Genomic DNA, 13947 nt, shown 5'->3' on the forward strand with positions numbered 1-13947 from the left:
CTAACTGTGACTTTAGACATATTTAACCTCTCTATCCCCTAAGAAACTCATCTGGAAAATAAGGATGTGGAACGAGATTATCTCTAAGGATTGCCCTTCCAGCTCTAAAATTTCATGACAATCAGTTTCTTAAAAGTACTTTTTATCTTTGCTTTTTGAACAATTTCTGTGGGCAAAGGATAAAAGCACTGGACTTGGGAGTCAGAAAGACCTGAGTTCAAATCCTGCCTCAGACACTTCTTGCCTATGTGACCCTAGGTAAGTCACTAAATCTCTGCCTGGGTTATTATTTCATCTGTAAAATAGGGATAATAGCAGCACAGGGTTGTCCTTGAGGATCAAGTGAGATAAAACATATTAAGGACTTTGCATACCTTAAAGCAAAACATAAAGATGTGTAAGAGGCTAAAACTGGAAAGCCGGCTTGTATGCCTCTGGCAGGCTACACCCAGCTCCTGACGAAGCAGGATATGCTTGGAAAACCCAGTCACACCCTGGGTCCTTCCGCCCAGCACCCGGCTTGGGGAGGCCTTGGGCACGGCACCTAGGAGTGTCATCGAATTAGCTTGGAGTATGTGGGCGGTCAGCCCCAGTTTCATGTGAGAGAAGGGTTTTTTAAGAGGAGCAGGGATAATGAGGGGGGGAGTGACTGAGAAAGAAGAGCAAGGGACAGCAGACCACAGGCTATCACCGGAGAGGGAGGAGACAAGAAGCACAGGCAGCTACAGAGCAAGCAGCAAGCGAGAGGGAGGCGACCCTGGCATTGGCCAGCCATACCCACAGAGCAAGGCGACAGAGACAGAGGGTGGCCAAGGTTACAGGTTGTATATCTTGCTTTTCTTTGTCCTTTTCTCTAAGTTTGTTCCACATGAATAAACCCTGTTGGGGTTTTTTGCTTTCATTGAAAGAAGACTTTTTAATGTCGGTTCTTGTTAGTCTGGGAAAAGCAGTTGGGGAGGGGCAGGCCCTTACAGTTGGGGTCCCTGTATGGGGTTTAACCTGGGGGGATCTTTGAAAACCTCCCTTACAGACTGGAAGCTCCAGCCAGGAGTTTACAGATGATGATGAACAGCCTTCAGTAACCTTTGCCAATTTTTTCCCTCACTGTCGCTTTAACTCTATCTCAGTTTTCACATCTTCAAAGTAAGGACACTGGACTAGATACCTTTTGGCACTGACTAAAATAATCCTCAACATATGTAGATATGTAAGAGGGTAAGTTTCTACTCAGTCAAATGGAAGGAGTATAACTAATTTTTAGATCCAGAACCTCTCTCACAAGTGCGTGCTATTTTATTTGTTCCAATAACCAGCAAAGTGTTTTACACACGTTATCTCATTTGATCCTCACAACAACCCTCTGAGGTATTATTATGCCTAGTTTACAGATGAGGGAACTGAAGCAAATCAAGGTTTTGTGACTTCCCAGAATCACAGATAATAAGCATCTGAGGTGTGATTTCAACCCAGTCTTTCTGACTCCAAGTTCACTGCTCCACACAAAGTTCTACCCTACGTGCTATAAAGGCAGCGATGCTGCTCAATCAGAGGCCAGCTCAGAAATCCGGTGAACGCTTCAAATAGGACTTAGTTTATTTTGATTGTCCCAAGAAAATGTATCCTGCGTTTTTGCCGAGCCGGTTGCTAAGCCATTTACCAGCGCACCAGGGCGTCGAGGATACAAAGTGACAAGCTTGGTTTTTAAAAAAGTGAAAATAGCAATGCACGCTTAAGAGCCTCTGGGAGGTGTGCAAAGCACTTTGCTCATAAACGCATCCTCGCCCCCGTTTAAAAGTAGTTGCTGTTGGCTATTTAAAGGAACCTGTGGGCTCATGAGCCGAGCCGGGCCGGGCTGGGGAGCCGCTCGCTCTCACACTTACACCCAGCAGCGGCCCGGGTCCGATCACAGTCGGCCCGCACGACAAGGCCACCCGGGGACCGCCCTCCGTCGGCGCGAGCTCGAATCCCCCAGACGTGACGAGAGGAGCTTCTGCTGGAGCCCAGTTACCCACCGCGGCCCCTCGCCGGCCGGTGACCGGAAGACGTAAGAAAAGCCGCTTCCGCCTTACCGGGGCACTCCCGAACTCGGCCGAAACTAGGCTGCCTAAACATGGGAGACTCCCTTCTGCGGACCCCGTCCCGAGAAGACAAGGGTATTCCCCTCATAAACTAGTCCAAAGATTCTAACGCCCCCAGCGTGTCCCACCCCATCGCGGTTTCTCCGAGGCTCTGGTTCTTGTAGTCTTTAGTCCTCCCGCCTTTCCTTCGCATTTTCGTCTAATCTGGACTCCAGAAACTACGCTTCCCAACAGGCGCCGGGCGGCTCGCTTTTGCGCCTGCGCAGAAAGGAGGAATCTGGCACGGCGAGGTGGGCGGGGCGTAGAGCAAGCTGGATCGATGGGGTAGGATTCGAATTCTGGAGGATTTAAACGGCCCTTAGACCTGTAGGGACGGGGGCGTGTAACGAACACCCAAGCCCCAGCAGGTAGGGGACTCGAATTTCCCGGCAGCCCGCGCGAGCTCCCATTGCCAGCGAATGCTGCGAGCCTGTCGCGCGGCTGCCAAGCTTCGGTGACAGTTGGTGGGGACCTTTGTTGTTTATTTGTCATTGTCAAACTCCCAAATTATAAAGGGGAGGAGGGAGGGAGGGGACCGAGGAGTAGGCGTGTGTGTCCCCACTCCTAAAGCCTGGTGACTAGATCCTTCCCCGAGAGTGGGACACTTCCCAGGCCTCGTGCCCTCTCCTTCCTGGAGCTGTCATCTCCAGCCCAGGACTGTCACCCGCTGCGTGCAAACTGAAAGCTGGGGGGAAGGGGGCGGAGAAACCTTACTGGTTTGCAATGGTACCTTAAAGTTTACAAAGTGTTTTTATCTCACAACTTTGTGAGGTAGGTAGTGCAAGTATTATACCATTTTACAGGGGAGGAACTCAAAAGAAACTCAGCAGTTAAAAGTGGGTTGCCCAGTGTCCTCATCGCTAGGAAAGGAAAGACCTGGGACACTTAGTAACTTTAAGTCACAAGAGAAATTTGTCAAAGTTCCTTTTACAATCCTGGGAGGTGAGGGGGAGTATATGGAGAAATCATGGGTTGCTGGATATCATTTTTATTAATCGGTTAGCACTTATTAAGCTCCTACTATGTGCCAAGCACGGGGGTGCGAAGAATGGCAAAAGACAGCCCCTGCTCTCCAAGAGCTTTAAGTCCAATGGGAGAGAAAACATGCAAACAACATATGTACAAACAAGATATATGCAGGGCAAATGGGAGGTAGTCTCAGAGGGAAGGTAGTAGAGGACTGCTGCTTGCAGAAGGTGAAGGTTTAATTGAGACTTAAAGGAATTCAGAGAAACCGGGACTCAGAGATGGGGAGAGAAAGTATAAGGCCACTCAGGGAGTGTCTTGTGGAAGGAACAACAGCTGGTTTTAGAGGTCCTGTTTTAGGAACCTAGGGAAGGTACCCTTACCCACCGGCTGCTAGAAGATGTTGAAATACCTCCGAATGAAGACCAAGTCTTTTTATAATTAGAGATGTAAGAATCTAAAGGCTTAAATGATTTAAAATATAAACAAATTCCCCCTTAGATTGGTAACCCTGACTTAAAAACTAGAGGTAAGGTGTGACAGATTTAGGAACTCTGAAAGGCTTTGATAGTTACAGGACATTTAAGGGTCCCTGGTACTGAAAAGTTAAACCTTAATAATTTTGCCCTAAGGACCACATTCAGATACGCAATGAAAAGAAGGCTTCTATTGTATTATCACCATCATAACCTCAGCTCAAGTACTGGCTCAAAAGAGAGAAATGAAACAAAGCATAAAAATAAACATAAGATAAAACATAAAAATAAACTGTTTGGAGAAAACCCTACACAGAAACCTAGTTCAGAAGAGCAATAATTTGGAGGAAGGGAATAATTTGTAACCAGTAAAACAAATAGACATTTAAAAGAGACCATGTATAAAATAATATATTTTAAATAATTTACAGTTTTAATCTCTATCTTGCTGGCTCTCAGATGGATCTAAGTTCTCATCAATTTGTGACTTCCCTCCAGTGATACCTAGCATACCTGCCCATTCTAAGCAACTCTTATCTATATCCTTCCATAATGTCACCCTAGGGAATTCACACAATATGCTGGAGGCACTTCAATTTCTCCTAACATTGGGTACCAATAGAATGCTCTGGACGTCTAGCTCTCAGAACCCATAACATGTACATTAACAAAATACCAAAAAGTCTGGTTTTTCTGTCAACTTCTGGTGTCCTTTTTTAGATTTTTGTTGCTATTATTTTCATTATTTAAATAGCAAATTTAGGAAGTGATCTCATACTCAATTTTTTAAAGTGTTTCATGCTAACAATTGATACAGTTTTTAAAAGGAACATGTAGGCCTTGGTAATATGGATATAAAACTAAATAAATGAAACATAAATAGTGTTTTAAACACATTTATGGAAAAATATATGGCACTTCAAACTGGTATTTGTAAACATTGAGTTGGTTTATAGGGAGGAAGAAGTTGGTCTTAGTGGTGTATAGAAAGAACCTTATCTTCCATCCCTGTTCTTGCCTTGTCCCATTGGTGATCCTAGTCAGCTAAGATTTCAGTTAAGTATTGGTATACCACAATGAAAATGACAGGCACAAAAGAAAATTAATCCTCCACATCATTAGCTCAGTAATCTAACCTACAAAGCAGTAGTACACATAGTTATTTGTGGAAAAAATAGTCATATAACCCTGTGTGTCTTCCTATCTTTGCAACTAATGGTACTGCATGGATAACTCCAGGCATGATTTCCAAAGCACAAATTATACCATTAAACTGTGTAGTTTAGACTTGGTCCTTTATGACTCTAATCTCAACCCCTTAGCAATTTCAGATGGTTTTAGGTAGCTAAAGTGCTGGGCCTGGAGTCAGGAATCACTTTACTAATGTCAGGCTCAGTTTCCTCATCCATAAAATGGAGATAATAGATAATAATAGCACCTATCTCCCAGAGTTGTTGTGAGGATCAAATGAGATAATAATTGTAAAACACTTTACAATTCCTGGCACATTAATAAATGCTAAGTATAATTTTTTATTTTAGATTTATACTTTATATATTTGTTTTATACCTATTTTTATTTTATAATATTTTTTATTTATTATTATTACTTTAGTGCCGAAATGAACTACTAGTAGTAGGGCACATTTTGAGTTGTTTCTCCCAGCACTCCTGTGAATGAGTATAAAAATTCTTATGTTAGTCCATTTGATGGGTGAGGAAACGAAGGTTCAGAGTTTGTGAATAAAAGAAATCAGAGGAGCATCTAGATGACACAGTGGATAAAGCACCGGCCCTGGTGAATGGAGGACATGAGTTCAAATCCAGCCTCACTAGCTGTGTGACCAACCTTCATTGTCCCACCCCCCCCAAAAAAAAAAATCAGAAAAGGAGTAAATTGAAGAGTGACTCCAAATCCAGTATTCTTTCTACTACAATAAATGCTTTTAGAAACTATGCTACTTTAAAAAAATAACCCATTAAGTTTTTGAAAAGCCCAACTTTCTTGCACAAACTATGTAATAAGCCTATTCACAACTAATTCACAATCAACAACTAAGAGATTAATGGGCATAATATTTTTTGTCATTGTCAGTTCTGCTAGAAAATCAAGTATCCTAATTTTATAAGAGTTTAAAGGAATTGAATTTTACATATTTACTAACTGATGAGCAATAAGCTGGGGTTAAAACATTCTAAACTAAAACATAGATTCTGCCATTTGGAAGCACATTCCTACATTATTTAAGATTAGTGTAATATATTAGAAAAAACCCTGGACTTGGAGTCAGTATATTTAAGGCCAACTGCACCACTTACTATGTAACCTTGGTCAAGTCATTTAACTTTTCTAAACTCTTCTCTCCTCATCTATAAAACAGAGATAATAATTTTTACACTACCTTCAAGGGTCCTCATGAGGTTCAAATGCTTAACATTTACTATTCCTACATTGTTACAGATATGGGGGATGTCTTCATTTAGGAAAAGAAAGTGATTCTTGAATAGAATAAAATGATAACATGTGAGTAGAATCTATAGGATGTTCTGAAGAAAGAAAATGAATGTATAATATTGTTTTAGGTCACATATGAAACAGATTTGCCAAAACATCAAATTATGCAGAAAATCTCCAAGAGAAATAGCAATTCACCTATTGATGGTAAAGAACTGAACTCCGTTTGTCCTGATAAGAAGAAGAAAGAAAACAAAAACAATTTTGTCAAAATATTACCTCCAGAAGTCACTTTTAAAATTTTTAGCCAACTCGACATTCAGAGTTTATGCCGGGCTGCAACAACATGTAAGAGCTGGAATCAAGCAATCGAGAATTGTGACTATTTATGGAAACACCACTGTTTGACTGTTAGAGCTATATGTCAAAAAGAAATAGATGGTGATCGAGGAAATGGATATTCATGGAGGGTAAGTTTAAATACTGAAAATTGCTGTGTTATAAGTTTGTAACAAAAACAAAAAAAGAAATAGTAAATCATCCTAAAAATCCCCCAGTTTCCCATATTTGTGCATTATAAAACTCAAAACCACTTCCCATAACTTATCCATCATAATTTCTAACAAAATATCCTTATAACACTATCCTTATTTCACCATGTATATATATATATATATATACAAATGCCAATATAGGCAATATGGAAAATTTGAGGGGAGGCCTTAACTCGCAGAATTACAACATTTCAGAGTTGGAAGAGTCCTTGGCAGGCATCTGTTTCAACTAGTACCTGAAAAAAGAGTCTCCTGTACAGCCAAGCCAGCCAAACAATAGCCTGGACTTTGCTAAAAGGCCTCTACTCTAGTGAGGAGAACACACTGCATTCTCCAGAAGCATCCCATTCCACTTCTGATATGGCCTTCACATCCTTTCTACCTCTAGATCCGTGATCCTATGAAGAGTTTTTAAAGTTTTCTTTATATCAAGCCTGAATTGGCTTCTTTGTTACTTTTACCCATTGTTCCCAATTCTGCCTTTTGGGACCATCCACAACAATCCTTCTTCCGTATGATCGCCCTTCAAATGCTTGAAGATCCCTAACATGTTCCCTTTAACACTTCTTTAGACTAAACAGCCTCATTCCCCTCCTTTCCTTCACCATCCTCATATGCCATGAATCCGAGGCTTTTCACTGCTATGGGCACTTCAGTTTCTCAAACTATGGATCCCCAAACTGTACACAGTGCTTTAGATGTAATCTTACCAGGACAGAGTATGGTGGGATTTTCACTTACTTATTCCTTGACATTCTGCCTTTCTTATGTTTAGGAACACAGTGTTTTTTAATACTAAGTCATAAAGAGAGGGATGATGGTCAAGGAAATGGATATTTATAGAGGTTACATTTTAATTCTGAACTTAACAAACATTGACTAAAATAGGTATTTCCATGTATACATACATGTACAAGAACAGAATAAAAGGATTTTACATGAAATTACAAATCTCCACTTTTTATGTCTTTGCTACTTTCTGTTCTTCCTTCTGTTCTCTGCATTTTTTAAAAAGATAGCTCATTGACTCTTTTTTTTTCTTTTTTTCCTACTATCCGATCTCTATTCCACCTTACCCTCCCCACCCTCTTGGAAATAAAAGAAAAAGAGAAAGTCCTTATAACAAATAACAGAGTCAAGCCAAATAAGTCCCTATATTGTGTCTGCATCTTAAGTCTTTAACCTCTCTGTCAAGAGATGAGTAGCGCATTTCATCATTACTACTCTAAAATTAGTTATTCCATTGATTAGAGTTTACAAGTCTTCAAATTTGTTTTTCTTAATAATCTTACTATTGTATAAATTATTCTCCTAGTTCTCAGTTTACTCTGCATCAGTTCACACAGGTCTTCCTGGGTTTCTCTAAAACTGTTCCATTTCATCATTTTTATGGCACAATAATATTCCATTATATTTCTATGCCATAAGTTGTTTACCCAATATGTTGTCACCTCTCCTAGTTTCCAGTTCTTTGCTATTATACACAATTTTGTACATATAGATCCTTTGCCTCTTTCACCTCCTTAGGGTATAGGATCACATTAGCTTTCTTGGCTGCCACATCACTCTATTGACTTGTTGAGCTTTAAGCCATCTGAAACCCCTAGATCTTTTTCAGACAAACTGCTATTTTACCATACCTCTCCTATCTCCTGCTTATGAAATTGATATTTTGAGTTCAACTTTAATTTTAAATTTTACTCTTTTCTTTTTGAATCATGATTTTAGCATCCATCATATTAGCTATCCTTCCTAACTTTGTATCATCTATAAATTTGATAAGCCTGCCATGGATACCTTTATCTAAGTCACTGGCAAAAATAATAAACATCATAGATCCAAGCACAAATCCCTGAGTTGATTCATTGGAGGACTCCTAGCAAGGTGACATTGTAAACAAATGATGACTACTCTTGAAATCCACTTATTCCAACAGGTCCAAATACACCAAATTGTCTGTCATCTAGAATACATCTCTCAAAATTTTCCATAGGAACATTGTGAGATTTTAGTAAATATTCTGCTAATATCTAAGTAAAATTTATTTGCATCATCCCCTTTATCTACCAAACTAATAACTCTGTTGAGTATAAGGGTAGGATTCTACCTTTTCCTCCAATTAACCAATTGATCAATAGAGTATACTAGGTATTGAAGAATTTTCCTGTAATTTCATTATAATGCATGTCTAATCCCTCAATCTATTTGAAAAGATCATAGGATTTTGGGCCATTGGATAAAGAGTAAATGAAACTGAATGAGGGAGTGTTATGCCCCTCTACAATCCTCATGACCATGTTATTGACAACCCTGAACCAATAGGAAACAATACTTCCAAAAGGAAGCTGCAGAAAGAGACACACAAAAGAGAAAGTACAAACACAGAGATATAGAAAGAGAACCATCAGAGAGAGAAAAAGCAGCTTCAGGAAATATAGTTCTTCATGACAGAATGCGTACTAGAATGACTCTAGAATGGCAGTAAGACTCAGAATCCAGCAAAGAGCTACACGCACAGGGAATTTCATGAGAACTCCATAGAGGGAAAAAAGGATTCCCAACAACCAGGACTTGTGAGGTACCCTTTTGCTACATGGTTCCATATATGTGTATCTCACTACTTTTGAACTTTGTACTTGAGCCAACCTTCCCCAGTGATCTGGTATGTGCAAGGGTAGAGTGCATCCTCTTTTCTCAGAGAGGGGGTGTTTGTATTTTATGCCCACTGTTTTTACTATATAATTTTAGTACATACCTTTAAAAGCCAATTAAGGTGACTAGCTCGTTATCAATAGGAAGTGTACTAGTTGAGGTACATGATTAACAACCCAGCTGCTCAGGCTAAATTCTTAGCAGAAATAGTCAACAGATGCTGAGATCCTCAGTGCCTGAGTGGAAATGCAAGTTAGGGGAGTTGCCCCAGGAAAGGTGCTGTCCTAAAAGGAAGGAAGGTTAGGCTGCCAAGAGTTACTATTCTTCATGAAGCCATGCTAGCTCTTCATAAGGAAGACTTTCCTTTATGTTCAGTAAACATCCCTTAAGAATACATCCTAGATCTTTGCTGGAAATCAAAGTCAAGTACACTGACCTAGTTTGCAGACCCCATTCCTTCAAATGCTCTTTTAAAAAGTTTGGTGTATTCCCTGTTTCTTTAAACAATTCCCAACTGCTTCATGAAAATTTGTTCTGCTCTTCAGAATGGAACTGACTACTTCTTTTAACCATACCCTGCCCAAGCAACTCTTCAGTTATTTCTTTGTCCCCATGAGTGCACTGTGTAGAATATAAAGTTATTCCTATATTTTACATTTAACATTCTATGTACATATGTATGTATGTATATGTATGTGTGTATTTCATCTGTGCTCATCCCTGCTCTGTATTGTCTGTCTTCTGAATAACCAGAAAACAAAATATCAAACTGTTTTTAAATGATAATGGCTTACTTTTTTCAGGTAACACTACTGAGGAACTACTGGAAGAGTAAGGTAAAGCATGAATGGCTGAGTGGCAGGTACAGCAACATTTGCTCTCCCATTAGCCTACCAGAAAAAAACATGTGCCCTATGGATGCAGATACTTGGGGGGAAATTCTAGAAGCAGAACTTGAAAGATAAACTGAAAAATCCAGAAGACGTCTCAGCTTCCAAGAGTTAAAAGCAAACATTGTTATGGTGCAAATTCTGGGTAGCTTTATTTGCTCAGTGTTCATTTGTTTTATTTCTTAACTTTTAAAAAGAACATTATATGAAATATAAATCTTTATTTTTATTTTGCACTTTACCCCTTCCCCCAAAAAAGTTTTAGTTGATATTTTTATTGTAAGGATGGACATTCCAGTGATGCTGTTTTTAAAAAAAACATACTAAACGGCTGATTGGTTTTATAAAATACTATATATTATAGTTTGAATAAATTGTTGTTTCTAATATTTTAAATGAAAAGTTATCTTCAGAAAGAGAATTTGTTCAAAATAGTGTACTCTTAAATTGTGTTCTATGACATGCAAAAATAATTTAAAAAAAAACCCAGCTATTTGGGGAAATATCTCCAACCATAAGCAAGCTTTCTTCTCTACCTAGATGTGTTTAGATGTTATAACAGCAAACAGATCTGACCAAATAAAGAATATTAAAGCACTTGGAAATGTCATACAGCTGTAAGGTATTTTTATTACCACATATTTTTACCTTGAATATGTTTCTGCCTACATGTGAAATTTTTTTCCAGTTTCTTTAGACTTTTTTACTCATATATTAGTATTCTGGTTTATATTGTATCCTTTATTGTTTACACTGTTTTCCATTACTTCTGTTTCAATATTGTTTCTAGTGCAACTGTCTCATTTTACATATGAGGACGCTGAGGTCCAGGCAAAAAGGCAGAGAGTATATTAAGAAGATGATTCTCTCCTGGCTCTACTCCTGACTCTGGATTTTTCCACCTTCTCCCATTAGAATCTAAGCTCCTATGATAAAGATTAACTTTTACCCCTAGTATTTGTATTCCTGGCACTTAGGCCTGATACCTATTAAGTGCTTAATAATTGAATTACCTATCTATGAATCATTAGTATGCAGCCTAAGTGGTACAATGGATAGAATGCTGGACTTGGAATTAGGAAGACCTGAGTTTAAATCCAGTCTCAGAAACTTACTAGCTGTGTGACCCTTGATAAGTCACTTAATTTCTGTCTGCCTCACTTTCCTCAAATATAAAATGTGGATAATAATGGCACCTACCTCCTAGAGTTGTTGTGAAGATCAAATGAGATAATATTTGTAAAATGCTCAGCATAATGCTTGGTATATTCTTGTTATAGCAGCAAAATAATTGACAAGAAAAAAAAATTTAACAAAGATCCCAGTACTGTTTAATATGCACTGTATTGAAGCTCAACCTTGTAATCCAGTCACCATCTGTCAGACACAAACAGCACTTTGCATTTGGCAGTATTTTCCTATCCATTCATTCATTCATTCATTCTCTCATGTTATCCCTACAAGAGTCCCATGGCTATACAGGCAAATTATACCAATAAGGGAACATGTTGCAAGGTGAAGAAACTTGCCTAAGGTTCAAGCAGCTAATCAGTGTATTGAACTTAGATTTTGAAACACGGTCTCCTCCTTCCTCTGTGTCTAGTGTAGTGGTATCAAACTCAAATTGAAGAGAGTCACTAATCCATACAGAAGGATCCCTGAAGGCCACATATTGACTTAGTTTAAAAATGTAAAACATGGGGGGAGCTAGGTGGTACAGTGGATAGAGCACCAGCCCTGGAGTCAGGAGTACCTGAGTTCAAATCCGGCCTCAGACACTTGGCACTTACTAGCCATGTGACCCTGGGCAAGTCACTTAACCTTCATTGCCCCACCTAAAAAAAATGTAAAACAGATCTTAATGCATTTTATTTATTTTGTTAAATATTTCCAAATTATATATATATATATATATATATATATATATATTTTTTTTTTTTATTTTAGTGAGGCAATTGGGGTTTAGTGACTTGCCAGGGTCACACAGCTAGTAAGTGTTAAGTGTCTGAGGCTGGATTTGAACTCAGGTACTCCTGACTCCAAGACCGGTGCTCTATCCACTGAGCCACCAAGCTGCCCCTCCCAATTATATTTTAATCTGGATAAAGTAGCACTCAGGTGTGTTATGGGTACCTACTTCTCTATCTTTTGGATCACTTGTAGAATCATAGACTCACAGTCATCTAATTCAACTCACAACCAAAAGGTATCCATGCTATAATATACCTGACATCTAATTGTTCATCCTCTCTCTGTAGACCTCCAAGAAGGAGGAACCCACCCCTCCTGAGTTAGCCCATTCTCCTTTTGAATAGCTCTGTTTAGAAGGTTTTCTTGCTATCAAGTATAAATCTATCTCTTTACAATCACAACCTATTGCTCCTGGTTCTGTCTTCTTGATACAAACAATCTAATTAGAAGGCATCTGGTTGGTACAGTGGATAGAGCATGGGACTTGGAGAAAGGAAGCTCTGCATTCAAATCCTACCTCAGACACTGTTACCCTGGGCAAGTCCCTTAAAATCTCTGTGCCTCAGTTTCCTCATCTATAAAATGAGGGTGATAACAGTTACCTTCCAGGGTTACTCTGAGGATAAAACGAGATAATATTCATGAAGTACTTTGCAAACCTTAATGCACTATATAGATGCTAATTGCTTTTACTTTGTTGATAGTTCCTCTTCTGCATGATAGTGTTTCAAATACTTGATCACATCTGTTATATTTTCCTTAAGTCTTCTACAGGCTAAACATCCGCACTTCAACCAGTCTCCATGTGACAAGGCCCTTCATCATTCTGGTTGCCATTCGCTGGATACTCTCCAGCAGTGACAGATGCAGAGGCAGAGGGGAAACATGTCTACTTGAGTCGATGCTATATATCCTTATTGAATTTACTTTGACCATTAGATAAACTTTTTATCATATGACCCACAACATATCCCAATCCTGAGCCTGATCCCATTGGATTAACCTGATTTAGAACCACCTCAGACCATTTGTACTGCAATTTATTGCTATGAAATGTTTTCACACCCTTTCCCCTCATCTGATAAACCTTAAAAAGTTTGTTTCAGGTGTAAATCAGAATCTAAAAACTAAGTTATTTCCATTTGATTTAGTATGTGTTCTTTGAGTACCTATTCTCTATAAGGCACTGCCATTACTGGGAGATACAAAGATGAATAAGATCTATGCAGTCTCTGCCCTCAAAGAACTTACAATTTACTTACACCTATCCCATCCTATGGTGGATAGCTTGTCCTAAGTTGTCTGCTTCATATAATTGATGACCTTTATGGTCATTTCTAATATTTCTCTTTAGGCTTATGTCTCACATGTGTATATGTATGTAAACACACAGATAAAAAAAGTAACTAGTAGAGTTTTGTGTCTTTTGTTTTCAATCTTTCCTGGCTAATTTGTCTCCTTTTTATCACTTTTGGCATTTCCTAAAGGACCATCTTTTATGTAAAAGTTTCTTTTACTAATCTGAAAGAGTGACTACCTCCTTTAACTATTTTTACCCAAGCTGTTGAATTGCTTTCCCCTTGCAATGCACTTATAATAATAATAACAATAATAGAATTTATATTATACTTTAAGATCAACAAAATATTTCATATACAATATATCACTTTATCTTCACAACAACTCTATGAGGTAGGTGTTATTATTATCCCCATTTTGCAGATGAAGAAATTGAGGCTGAGAAAAGTTAAGTGACCTGCCCAGGGCCACACAACTATGAAATGTCTAAGGTAGAATGTGAACTCAGGTGTTCCTGACTCTGATCCAAGACTATCCACTGGGCCAACCTTCTGCCATTTAATGTAAA

At 38.8% G+C, this 13947-nt stretch overlaps 2 protein-coding genes across 5 annotated transcripts in view; one reads left to right on the plus strand and one right to left on the minus strand.

The window, feature by feature from the left end:
• The window catches only part of APLF (aprataxin and PNKP like factor), a 61230-nt gene extending 58621 nt beyond the window's left edge, over positions 1–2609 (minus strand). The window contains 2 exon segments of the mRNA XM_043981110.1: positions 1881–2161; positions 2207–2609. Coding sequence (XP_043837045.1) covers positions 1881–2161; positions 2207–2609 — 684 coding nt within the window.
• Positions 538–13769, plus strand: FBXO48 (F-box protein 48). 4 transcript variants are annotated; one of them, XM_043988381.1, is made up of 4 exons: positions 2087–2485; positions 6142–6483; positions 10023–10081; positions 12845–13769. In XM_043988381.1, exons 2-4 carry the CDS (start codon positions 6178–6180, stop codon positions 12939–12941), a joined length of 462 nt encoding a protein of 153 aa, XP_043844316.1. In that variant the 5' UTR covers positions 2087–2485; positions 6142–6177; the 3' UTR covers positions 12942–13769. The 4 variants fall into 4 exon arrangements, with proteins under 4 accessions (XP_043844313.1, XP_043844316.1, XP_043844314.1 ...); XM_043988378.1 differs by lacking the exons at positions 2087–2485; positions 12845–13769 and adding an exon at positions 538–821 and having other exon boundaries at positions 10023–10714; XM_043988379.1 differs by lacking the exon at positions 12845–13769 and having other exon boundaries at positions 2087–2402; positions 10023–10714.
• The last annotated feature ends 178 nt before the right edge of the window (positions 13770–13947 follow it).

This window comes from Dromiciops gliroides, chromosome 2 (genome assembly GCF_019393635.1).
Source record: "Dromiciops gliroides isolate mDroGli1 chromosome 2, mDroGli1.pri, whole genome shotgun sequence".
Taxonomy (NCBI): domain Eukaryota; kingdom Metazoa; phylum Chordata; class Mammalia; order Microbiotheria; family Microbiotheriidae; genus Dromiciops; species Dromiciops gliroides.

Coding starts and splice junctions, on each gene's coding strand:
- FBXO48 (XM_043988378.1), top strand. CDS start 6,178: ATGCAGAAAATCTCCAAGAGAAATAGCAATTCACCTATTGATGGTAAA. Junction 6,484..10,022: donor GAAATGGATATTCATGGAGG/GTAAGTTTAAAT, acceptor TACTTTTTTCAG/GTAACACTACTGAGGAACTA.